This window comes from Thermobia domestica, chromosome 18 (assembly GCF_964235325.1).
Source record: "Thermobia domestica chromosome 18, izTheDome1.hap1.1, whole genome shotgun sequence".
NCBI classification, from domain to species: Eukaryota; Metazoa; Arthropoda; class Insecta; order Zygentoma; family Lepismatidae; genus Thermobia; species Thermobia domestica.
Window position 1 is genome coordinate 33,117,083 of NC_137471.1, and position 13,192 is coordinate 33,130,274.

The 13,192-nt window shown below is 35.6% G+C and overlaps 1 protein-coding gene across 4 annotated transcripts in view; it reads right to left on the bottom strand.

Moving 5' to 3' along the window:
• The window catches only part of LOC145675432 (phosphatase and actin regulator 2), an 850,331-nt gene that overhangs the window by 816,864 nt on the left and 20,275 nt on the right, over positions 1-13,192 (bottom strand). For 3 of the 4 annotated variants that reach the window (XM_081745850.1, XM_081745845.1, XM_081745844.1), the window contains exon 2: positions 7,390-7,440. The exons of the other annotated variant lie outside the window; for it this stretch is intronic. In XM_081745850.1, the coding sequence (XP_081601976.1) occupies positions 7,390-7,440 (51 nt within the window). The remainder of the gene's footprint in view (positions 1-7,389; positions 7,441-13,192) is intronic. 4 annotated transcript variants of the gene reach the window in all.

Sequence of the window (13,192 nt, forward strand, 5' to 3'; positions counted from 1 at the left end):
TTGAGGGAGTGTAAAACTTAATCGAAAAGAAGTTTTTTTCACGGAAGAACACCTACGGATAGACAATTGGGGGGGCGTCATGCACATAAGGGGGGGTGGGCACCACTGCATTATTGGTATGTTACTTGCCGCAACTGAGAAGAAGCTTCCATGTTCCACAGTCTTCCGTTAACCTCTTCGTCTTCACGTACGATTTTTCTGTTTTCATCATCCATTAACTGTAGTCTTCTTCGCCCCCTCCCTCTCTTTTCTGCCACCATACCCTCTAGCATGTCTCTCGTGATACAGTTCCTTGTTAGCCAATGTCCTAAACAATCTTTCTTCCTTTTCTCAATTATATCTTAAACTGTTCTTTTCTCCATTACCATTTCTAACATCCTCGAATTTGTTTTGTGCTCGACTCAAATCTTTCTATTCTTCTCCACACCCACATTTCAAAAGCTTCTAGTAGTTTTCCATCATTTTTGCAAAATGTTGATGTTTCTGTCTCATACAGTACAATACTCCACACGAAACATTTTAAAAGCCTTTTTCTCAACTCTTTATTTAAGGTCCCACAGAATAGACTTTTCTTCCTCCTAAAAGGTTTTTGTTTTCGCCATTTATATCCTTTCTTTTATTTCACGAAGAAAATTTCTATTGTATATGACGACTGATCTCAGTTCGTCTGTGGATAAGAACTCAAGGATTTTTAAGGAGAGGAAGAAGTTTAGAAAGGTATGTGTGACCAATTCCCTCCATTTCTTCTTTCATTTTCCTTAAATTCACATTTACCGGTTTTTTAAAAAAGAAACAAGTAGCAGTGTCACAGTACACCCCGTCAAGAAGTTTGGTTTGAATTTAGTACACTAAACTCGTTTAAAAGCTAATTTTTACCAAGCCTAGGCTTGAATACAGCACTTCACCACAAGTTAAATGAAATATACTTTAAGATCGATGAATATTTGAAAATAGAAAATATTTTAAGGCTTTAGATTTGTCGAAGCAGAAAGTCATTTAGTTTCATTTTAGTATTGTATTCCAAGGATAGATTAGCATTTTTCATCCTGAACATTATACTAACCCGCTTGTCTGAAAAACAATGCGGGTAGTCTATCAAGTAAGTCGGTATCCATAATTACTCTCAGAAACATGTGGGCAACAAATTTTTATTGTCGATATGTTGAAATCAACTGAATGGAGGACTTCTATCAACGAACCCCATTCCGACTTTGGACGCTTTACATCCTAACTAAAATTGATTGTGATCCATAATGTAGTTCTGGATGTGTAACGTAATTTTGTTTAGCATCCCTTTCAGCAGCGAGGGTAAATGATACGTGGATCTATAGCTTAACGTGGGATCATAACCACCAGAGCTCCCGCCGGGAATCGAACCCGAATCTCCCACGCCAAGGGCGCAAACGCTAACCGCTTTGCTCAGAATAGTTCTTAAGATTTTGTGTCTCCCGGACGGACACACGGGCAGACAAAGTAAATATATAAATATCTTTTAGTTTAACGTCCCACGAGCTAAGGGAAATGGATGATTAAGGCAAGTGAAGGATGATGCAAGACCTGGTGGAATGAGGATGTGAGAGGAAACGGGATTACCCCGAGCATCGCCGGCTACGATCTCTTAGCGCCTTCCCAAATAGCACAGACAAGCGAACATTGCCTAGTTCCTTTAGGAGCCGCTGTGGCGCTAGTTACGTGCACCAATATTTTCTCAGTGTAGCAGGGAAATGAAATAGCTAGCTATAACAGGAAAAGAATTCTTAAGTCGTCCCACATAGTATCACAAAGACTAAACTGTTTTTAAAATTGAATACAATTAGTATCGATTAATTAAGAATAAACAATAATACAAACACACCGGGAAGAAATCCTTTACAAATTACAAACGAAATACTTCCCCAGATAATGGCTTGGCATTTAGAAATTTTGAATGTTCAAAACATTCTGTTTCAACATCTGCTATGTTTTTCAGCAACACTGGACCTATAACATCGTAAATTTTTACACTTAATTTGAATGAATGATTGTCCGAAAAGAGGCACTGGAAATACTAAACGTGTTACAGAAAGGAAACAATATAGGCGGAAAGAGTTTCCGAAATTCGGATGTTCACAACCCGATGGGCCTTTTCAACAACGTGAATCACCCATACTAGTTCTTTTGTAGGATAGCACATTACGTTTCTACTGTCTTGTTTAGATATCAAGTTCATAAGCGTGGAATTGCATTTGTCCTGACTGATAAGTTTGTGACATGAGGCACAATCTATACTTTGAATAATTTTCCGATCTACAAAACTTCCTAAGAAAGCAGTAGAAGCTAATTTCACTGTTCCTAATAAAATGTCTGAAAAGAAAACCATAAATGGGAACATTAAAGTACTATACAAATTGTGACAAAAGTAGTGAACAATAGGCTAAAACGTTATGAATTGACTAATTTCTTAAAAATGTTATGAGTTGACTTATTTCTTATTGTGCATATAGTGTGTACAGACTGAATTGTTAAGGATTGGATTTCATTTGCGTTATGATTTAACTGCATTTCACTTTTAGTTTATACTTTAATGAATGTGTCTACTTTTCTCCTAGTGCAAAATGATTATATTTTTTTTAACTGGCATTATCATAGTAGGTTTCATATGGTAGATTGTCAGAAACACATAAATATCTTTCTAAAACATGGGATCTTTGTATATTATTACTATCTGTTTTAGCAAGATGTAAATAGCAGTCTACTAATATATTACTACGATATTTCACAAAATAAATAAAATCATTTATCTATTGTAGATAAATATTAGGGAAATTTGGGGTTACCACTGCCACACCAAATACTGGGATAGTATCTGAAATACAGGCTCTAGGTTCTTCTTCTATCCCATTAGCAAGAGTATCAATTTTGGGTAGCTTCGTAGGCCGGGCCCCCCGAAGTTGAAATTGGCTCCCCTAATGGGGAGGGGGGATCAAATGCTTAGTTGAAGTAGGCTCTCCAATTTCTACAGTACATGGTAATTCGTTTTCCTGTTTTACTAAAGCGTATCTGGCATAGGGCTCCCCCAAAGTTACACAGAAATCGGCACTCTTGCCCATAAGTTAAAGGTTTTACGTCTGTTTTCTTTTCTTTCTTTAGAAAAGAACTAACCTACGTATAGATCCCATTACTAATCAGAAGTATAAATAAATAAAATTAATTATACGAGTAAAAAAACAACACTTACTAGGATTAGTATGAAGACCAGTTAACAATTATGTAACTCTATCTGGTATGGGGATATATGCTTCAGAATCAGGAAAGTGATCGGGAATATTTTCCTTTGAAATAGTAGTAGAATTTGCAGTGGAAGGTAGCGATTGTAATCCAGTTTTCAAAATTCGATTTATTGTATATACAATGGCTCTGCTAACCAACATATCATTGCTCCCAGACAAAATGATACACAATAATACACCATAATTAAAACAATAAAAGAACATTTTTGTGTTGTTAATTTTACCACATAAAGATACTGCAAGTATTATGCAACTATAGTGCCTACACACGCCACATGACTTCTTTTTTTTTTTAACAAGGAGAAAAATCACGTAAAACACCACACTCAGGGTTCCCAAATGTCCCGAATTTTAAGGGACAGTCCCTTATTTTATGATTTTGTCTCGCGTCCCGGGGAGCTTCGATACGGGGCAGCAAACGTTCCATATTTTGCCCAAATGACAGAATTTACCTCAGACAACAACTTTAAAGCCCGCAATTTTTAATGAGTCGTCATGAGTGTGGCCAGTAAATGGCAAATGCTATTTTAGAAATGCTCCGAGTTGACAAATTTATTTAAAGTCGTCTCCTTTTGCCTAAGGCCGGGTTCGATCCCAGCCCCCGCCAAACACCGTGTGCGTGGGTTTTCTCGGGGTTCTCCCGTTTCCTCCCACTTTCTTCATTCCACCATTTCATTCATCACTCATCATCACCGTCTCCTTTAGCCTAACCGGCATAACTGTGGGACGTAAAACTTAAAGATTTCATTTCATTTCCTTTTGCCTAAGGATCCCACCGTCAAATTCCTTTGTGGAAAGAGTTTTCTCACATATAAATTTGAAATGGACTGACACAGAAATATATGTTTCTGTCCAGTTGATGACAGCAGAGTTTTTCGACAGCCTAAAGAAAAATCCAAACTTGAAAAAGATTATAAGTACAGTTAAGTCAAGCGTGAAGTAGGATTTTTGAAATAGTTTAGATTATGTAAATCCAATGTTTTAAAAGTAAGATTTACCTATTTTTTCTTAGATCTATATTAACTTTTTGTATTAGTTCATATTTTTGTATTTCTTTCAGTCTAAAATGATTACTTTTTTATGTGATGCCTGGTTCATTTTCTACCACTAGATCATGTTTATTAAAACCTTTCCGTTAATACTCATTGAAACCCGTCAACCCATCCCTTATTTAGACTGTTTTTATTTGGCAATCCTGACCACACTACACGTGTCTAAATCCACTCAGACTTACGTGACAGACAACCTGTCCTGTTTAGTGCACGTTACGAGAGGGACATGGTAAGGCGCTAAGGGATCGCAGCCGGCGATGCTCCGAGAAAACCCACGAACACGATGTTTGTTGTCCACCGCAAACTTACTTAGCTGCATATCGAACCAGGCCTCCACGCAAAAGAGGTAAACGCTCTACTACTGACCAACTATGCCCCCCAACTTATAAAAAGAGTTTTTGGTAAGGAAAAAAAACTTTTAAAAAAAGATACTTTGCATTCTTACGTAAATAAATAAATAACCAAAAAGGAAGTGATGTATAGGTGAGTAAGTAAAACATTCCGCATTCCGTAGGTGTTTACTGTATAAACCATCATTTCCTTTGATCTTTCGTTAATGCTCATTATCTCACAATCATATGTTATTTTTTCCTTCTTTACTTTTACAAATTAAAGTGACAATAAGGCGGTATCTTATCACAAATGTATTATTCCTCAATGCTTGTTTTACACTTGAAATACTTCTCCTACGCAAAACTTTGTTTACAAAACCAAACATATTAAAAAGTACTTGAAAAACACCTACAAATCCCTTAATATCATTATTAACATACGTAATCACATATTTGAAGCGATACGTTTTCAAACACACTTCCCATAAATGAAATTAAAATAGAATTTTAATGCTGAAATCTAAATCAGTTATTTTCTTTACTTTAATTTTTAATGTTAATTCGTTAAAAAATTTTATCCCTTTTTCCAACTGAGCTCCTTCGTGGCTAAGCGGTTAACGTACGCGCCTTTGGCGTGGGAGACCCGGGTTCGATTCCCGACGGGAGCTCATGTAGTTCGGATTCCACGTTAATCAGTAGGTCCCGTCTCATATAGCCTCGCCGCTGAAAGGAAAGTTAAACTCAAAATCAACTTAACTCATTTTTCCAACTATGTTAAAAAACAATACAGGAAAGCAAAGGAAAATATCTTTAAAAAAAAAGGGTAATCAGGAATTAAAACTACTATAAAAATAAGATACTCATCTTTATTAATATATAAAATAGCGTGTGTGGGTGTCATCACATTTTCGCATCGAAAAAGTAAGCCGAAGACAACAAATTTTGTACATAGACACATCGTTACTAGATATAATCGCGTACGAAGCCGTTCTTTTTTTTAAATTTTCGATTTGAACGAAACTGGAGGGAGATCACACATTCTGGAGATTAGGTAAGAATATACTATCTCACAAGAATACTGTCAAAGTTGAGAAAAACTATGTATTAATGAAAATTATGTATTATTTAACGAATTATTTGTGTATGTTACTTCTACAAGGAATATAAGATTTAGATTTTACACATATGAATACATGATCACACTTTAAGACAAGTAACTTGGGGCCAGTTTATCAAAAGGGGTCTGCTTCAATAAGATTTAGATTTTACACATATGAATACATGATCACACTTCAAGCCAAGTAACTTGGGGCCAGTTTATCAAAAGGGGTCTGCTTCAATCAGTGGAATTGTCCGTGAAGTTCTTGAAATAAACCACAAGAAAGTTCTTGCAGAATATCCATTTCACATGGTTCTCAAGAAAAACAATAACTAACTAACTTTTTAATTGCCATGCATTTTTGACGATTATACAACGCTTGTTCAATAAATAATCGGAAAAGTTATATAAAAAATAGAAAACTCTGACAAAGTTTGTGCTGCTTTGTTATTTTTTGGTGGTGTCCTAGACCTATTATCAGATGAACCTGACACGCCTTCTTCGCGAACGGGATGCTGGGAAAGAGTGAAACAAGATGGTGGTACCCTTGCAGGTTTGCACTAACATGGAGCAACGGAGTGTCATTAGATTTCTGTTAGCTGAAGGGCTGAAACCAATTGAAATTCACTGTGGGATGGCAATGCAATATGGTGAACGTTGTTTGAATCGAACACAAGGGTACGAACTTGGGGAAAACGTAATACGCCTGTTTTTCCATATCAACTTATCAACTCTCGCAATATTGTTCTCCGTGACTGCACAGACAGAGCGTCTTGGACGTGGCGAATCTTCAACACTTGTTACACCTAGTTTCAACTTATTTGCCCACCCGTACACTTGTGTTTGACTGAAACAACTTTAACCATGTTGCACTGTCATCCGACGGTGAATTTTGATTGGTTTCAACCTTCAACTAACAGAAATCTGATGATTACTCCGCTGCTCCACGTTGGTAAAAACCTCAAAGAGTGCAGCCATCTTGTTTCATTGATACCCAACATCCCGTGCACGAAGCAGGCGTGCCAGGCTCATCTGATGATAGTTCTAGGACACCACCAAAAAATAACAAAGAAGCGCAAGCTTTGTCGAAGTTTTCTATTTTTTTATACAACTTTTGCGGTTATTTATTGAATGGACCATGTAAATTAAAAATGTAACTCTTGCAAAATTTAACTGATTAAATTGAAAATAAACAAAAATGGTTAATCTTTTAACGGATTAATTACAACCTTGTTAATAACATTTCGTCTGATTACATTGTAAGTTAAGCAGCTTAAATTTGAATCCATACGCTGCAAGATAATTTTTCAATGAAGTCAACGTATCTTGGCGATGTGTTATAGACAAAGATTCCAGTGAAGACTGAAATGATCTAAACTCAAATTTTTAACATGTAAAAAAAAAAACGCAATGAAGATGAAACTCTTCATTTAGTGCCTGGTAATCAATGGTAACAGGATTGGTTGTAAAAATATTACCACGAAATTAATCATCCAAATAGGATTTCCAGGGCACATAGGGAGATTAGGGGTTATTATTCTTAACAAAATATGTCAGACTTTATCTTTGTTAAAGTAAGACAGAGTTTATTAGTTCTAGTCCTTACACCCTTACCAAACAAACAAAAGAGTTCTCACCTATTTCTCCGTTCCACGTTTCCTTCCGAGTTACCGACCCGTTATCCTTTTCTGTAACAAATATACAATTATTAGATGTAGTCTTACCCTGGAATATAAGTGCACTTACAAGTACAAGAAATGAACATATTGCTTTGTATTAGTATTAGCACTTCACATCAAAAAGTAAAACTTAAATCTTTAGTTTGTATTTCATGTACTGCTTACTCTTGCGATACGTCGCTGAATCACGTAAAGGACATAAAATTCATGATAATAATTTGCCTTAGCTAAGTCCTCAAGTTCTCTCAAACACCGAGGAAAAGTCACTAATGCTTCCTATATATGAGACAGGCTTAAACTTCTTTTTAAACTAATTTTCAGTAACAGTTCTATACTCTGCCCCAAGAAAGGAATTTCTGTATTAAATGTTTGAAACATTGATAACTGCATATTTGTGTAACATTTAAAGGGCAATAAAAAGCGATATCGCACTAGCGAAATGTTGTCACTATGCTAACCTTTCAATTACAGATAGAAATGGGTGGTAAGCAGAAGTGACCACCTGCACTAAAACAAATTTTTAGTTAATACAGGTAATCACTGTATTTCAAGAGTTAGTACACTGTTTTTAATTAATGTAATTAACGGTATGAAAACAAACAGATAAATATTAAAATGCAAACTTTACAAAAGACGCAGAAAACAAAACCAGATAGAATAGGGTAAACACCAAACAATTTTTATATAAGTGCTACAACCTGCTTAGAATTAAGGGAAACACTTACTTGCACGAAGTACTATAGTTAATATTGAAAAATGCTTTATTTCTTGTTATTACAGAAATAAATATAAAATTGTAAATGGATATATATATATATATATGTGTGTGTGTGTGTGTGTATGTATGTATGTATGTATGTATGTATGTGTATATATATCTTTTTCACTTTCAAAAAATTGTATGATATGCACTCATATTTGAATCTGTGTCACTCGAATAATTATTATTTCTAGTTTCCACGCAGTGAAGATGGCATACCATCCTTTATAAATATCTGGAACACATTTGGCATACAATTTGCGCACATCTTTCAACTTATTGGTGTTTACTAGAATACGCTTTTATTAAGAAAATGAGAACGAAAACCAGATATATCCGATCTTTGTCTGGTTCACATTCTCAACAACAAATTAGGTAAGTTTTAAAGCTCTCTGATGGGGAAATGCGCAATATATAACTCGTGTTGTCACACTCAACGATAGACACAAGAGCACAGATTTCGAAACGGTTGTAATCCAATTGATGCAAAATTGGTCTTTTATCTTCTTGTCATTCTCATGCCTTCAATTGGTGATCATAACATCCCATTCTCTATCCAAGTTTCCTTTCTTTGTATTAAGCCTTGTTTTTTCAAATATCTATATATGCGACGAAGAAAGATGCAAAATCATGAATACTGAACATTATGATCAGAATTATGGTTACAAATGACTGGCCTAGAAGACAGACGGTTTTTTTATTCTTATCTTGATCGCATGGCCTTACAAAGATATATCGAAGTTTCATTCAATGTACACGAGTATATCTACCTTCTAGTGAAAATTCAGGTTCTCAATATTAACTGAGGTACGTAAGAGAAGGAAACTAACGCTTGCTGATAAATTTTAAAAAATTAGTGCTTCCTGATTGCGTCTTTTTCATAATTAATAGTCTTTATGAAGACAGTAATTGTCTACTATACAGCCTTTAGGGAAATAAATTTGCAATACCAGTGTCACATTTACAGTAAGGGAACTGGAATGATGTGTATTGTTTTCCCAACTTCAATACAATGTAACAATTTTTCGCATTCAGCACGATACTAGCCGAAATTTGTGACTGAACTGAAAACAGTGACATACAAAACGGGGATATGAATGGTATTTGTACGAAGATTCGCTCAATGGTAAAATGGTAGCGCCCATTAAAGTAAGTTAAAAGATTTCATTTTCGCTCAATACGCTTTTATATATAATAAAAGAACGTAACAATCATTTCTTTCCGTTTACTTTATTTGATGGATTATTATTTCAGGTGATCAGGCGTAGCGTAGTCGCTGAAGCTCTCACTTTTGCTGCGAACAATCCCGGGTTCGATTCCTGGTCAGAACACTCGATCGTAAGAGTGTAACTCGTTTTGCAAACCAGCGATCCTGAGTGACGCTGGGTTTTCCTCATTCACGCCGGGAAAATGATGGAATGACAGATCTCAGATCACTTCCTTCCCACTTCCCCGGATAGTATGCTAACCGAAGAATGTCATCCCTGATATTTAAGGCCGTAGATGCGGGCAATATTCAGATATATATATATATATATAGATCCTCTTCCCTTATAAAATGGTAATTTGAGTTTGAAACAAAACCATACTCAGTCAACCACACAGTAACCATTTCAACCATTCAACTATTTAGTGCATGTTAATTTTAGCGCATGTTTATACCTTATTAATCAAGTACGTTAATCAACATTGTAGGAGTCAAAAGTAAATATTGAAAATTTCAAGATATGAAGGGGAAGAACGTAATATGCTGCTAAAACTCACTTTTTCAACTATAAGGAAAGAGGATCTGACGAAGGTTTCAATACTAAATAAGAAGACTAAATAATAATTCAACAAATAAAGTAAATACGCAAAGATATTGTAATCTATGCTAGAGAAGTAGTATACGGATTTTTCCCTCACCTTTTTTATCATAAGTTTTTATACAGTTTTTACACTGAATTACAAAATAAGTGACGTCCCTAATGATTCTTTTTTTATAAGTTGGACGTGCTGCCCAGAGCAGCGCGGATGTTTATGGTTTTTGGTTAAGAATCTTTTACCCGATACAAATCAGAGGTGGGATAGTCTCCCCTGTCAAGTGCAGCATGGAGATTGGTAAGAAACCTCTAGGATTTTAGGGTTTAGATTTCTGGGCTTTCGGCATCTAAGGTCATTTAAGCCCCTCACGTTTGAGAGATGACGTCCCTCGGCGAGCACACTATCCGGGGTAAGGGAAGGAAGAAAGAATTGGAGAAGGAAGGAAACGTTCTGGGGACCTATAAGTTAGCTATCACCCCGGAATTTGCCTGGTGTGTATGAGGAAAACCCAGGAAAACCTCATTCAGGATGGCTGGCATGAAAAAGCTTCTTACACTTTTTCGACCGAGTACTCCCACCGTTAATCGAACCCGGGACCGCTCGCAGCGAAGGCGACAGCGTTAGCGACTACGCTTTGCAGGGCCACTAAGAAACCTCTAGCCCGAAGCAGCGCAGAGATGGTATAGTATCTCCCGCCCAGAGCAGCTTGGAGAGATACGCAAGATATAACCAGTTGGTAACTGATGTCTTCTGCCGCTATGCGTCCTCTTTTATAGCCAATGGCGTAACTTGGAAGTTCAGCGCCACCCAGCAACCCTTAGTTATGCGCCCCTACTTTCCATATATTTTGCAACCTACCTTCTACATATTTTGTGCCCCTGGAGCTCGTACGGCCCCCCGGGGTGCTATTTACGCTTATGTTTATAGCGCGTTTTGGAGAGACAGCCTATGGAGGAGTTGAAGGGTCCACTTCGTATTTATTCATGTTCTCGTATTGCATCGGAGATGGCTTTCGTCGGTTCCTTGCTGGTACTTGTGCTGAAACGTACGTAGTGCTTGTCCTGAACGTGTTGCTGTTGACTAATATGAGGGGATATTATATGTTTTTTTTACTTTCTTCTATTACATAACTGAAATAAGTTTTTGATATTCTTCTTCTTCCCTTACTAAGATTAACCTCTGAACTGAATACTATTGTTTTGTTTAACAAGATTGCGTGTTTTAAATCCAGAACATAAGAAAAACGTAGCTCAATTAAATCAGAGAGAATTTAAAAACGAAATACTATAAAACTAAATTCACTCCCAGGGAGTTAGAAGAGTTTTTCGTTGAGTGATATGTAGTTAGTATAGTGATTTCACTCGTTATTATTTGCTTTGCAACTGCTAGACGAAGCAGTCAACACTCAAAATTTTGGATATTTGCGGTCCCATATTAATAAAACTCCCTTACCACTATTATTTGAAGATAATAAGTAAAAAGCGTAGTAAGTTAAAATAGGAAAGCATAAAAAAATTGATAAGATAAACAAAACTTGCTTCTAGTTTTTTTCTTTGTTTTTGTTTTCTAATGAGTCCATGTAGCAATATTACAATGAAATAAACTTGATATAGTAATTGCCGAAATTTTCAAAGGAAATACCCCCATTCTCCTCAGTGGCTCTTCCTTAAACACCAACAGCATTTCACGTTATCGATCGTTGAAGTACAGAAGCATCAAAACAAAAAACGTTTCTTCTAGTAATACCCTCGATATTATTAGCAACAAAAGCCGCACTCAATTTAATTTTTTCTTTCAAAAAAAAAAAAAAAAAAAAAAAAAAAAATGATATTCCAAAAATCCTCTTGTGAATAACGTGATACATTTAATAGATTTTCTATTGCTTATTGCCCTGTCATAAATACAGGGTGTCTACTGGAATACCAGAAAGTAAATTCATGACTTTTTCATGACTTTTTATGACCTTTTTGTTCAAATTTTCATGACCATGGCGATAAAAATTCACCATTAGTAATAATAAACCCCTACCATCAGTGGTGCATCGGAACTATGCGGGTTGCTAGTCTTAAATATCACTTATTGTGAATCTTAAAGAAAGAATCTAAAATTCTGCCGCCTTGTGCTCGAGCACAGAATAGCACTTACCTAAATATGGGCCTGCTCTTACCAGTGAATCACTCTATACTGTATTTGAAGTTTTAATTCTGAGTATAATTATCCATCTAGCAGAAATTTGTCTGAAATTAAGCACTCAGAGAACTGCTCAAAGACAAAACAAATTATAAAAGAAATTTGTTTTAAAAAAATAGATCATCAAATTTAAAATCTGCAAACTCAAACGAATAATATTATTTGCATAAGTCTAAAGGTCCAAAAATACACAATTTACATTTCTTAGAAATAAAGAAATAGCAGATCAGAAAGTTGGACAGTAAAAAGTTGTTACTATATTACAGAGACTAGAAGATGAAATAGGGAGCAGCTAAGAAGACAGTAAAGTACCAGTTAGCCAGCACTAACTAGTGGGAAAAATTCTCACAATTACTGACCTGATACAACTGTTTCAGTACATGCAGTATGAGGTATAAAAACATACTCTGAGATTTCAGATTTTCATGACCAGTTGGGTAAATAAAGGACTTTTTCATGGCTTTCATGACCACTAAGCAAAATATATTACTTTTTCATGACTTTCATGACTTTCATGACCAGTAGACACGCTGTAAATATCTACAAACTAATACTTCATTATTTCATTTTTCTCACGATATAATCTATTAGCATACTTTCAATAGCTGTTTTACACGAAGTATTAATTGGAATTCCTATACAATAATTTCTTCGTACTGCTGCCTACGATTCTGTAAAATAAATATTAAAAAAATAATAAGTAGTATGCTGGTAAATGAACTCCTTTTAATAAACTACACCTCCAACTTCTAGGGTGAAGTTTAAATAAGTTGTTACAGGCTTAGTTTGGTAAGTTATTAAATCGAAATCATAAATATGTGTAAAAATCAACCTGTGTTTCCTGAATAATTCAACCCATTGGCTTCGTAACTGGTGTTCCAGACATAGTAGTTCCAGACATTTGGAATGGGACAAATTATGTTTGTCTTGAGCAGAAAAACTATGACCGCAAAAATCAATACTCCTTCCTTAAATATAGATTGTGTTCCCATGTAATTCCCTTACTAT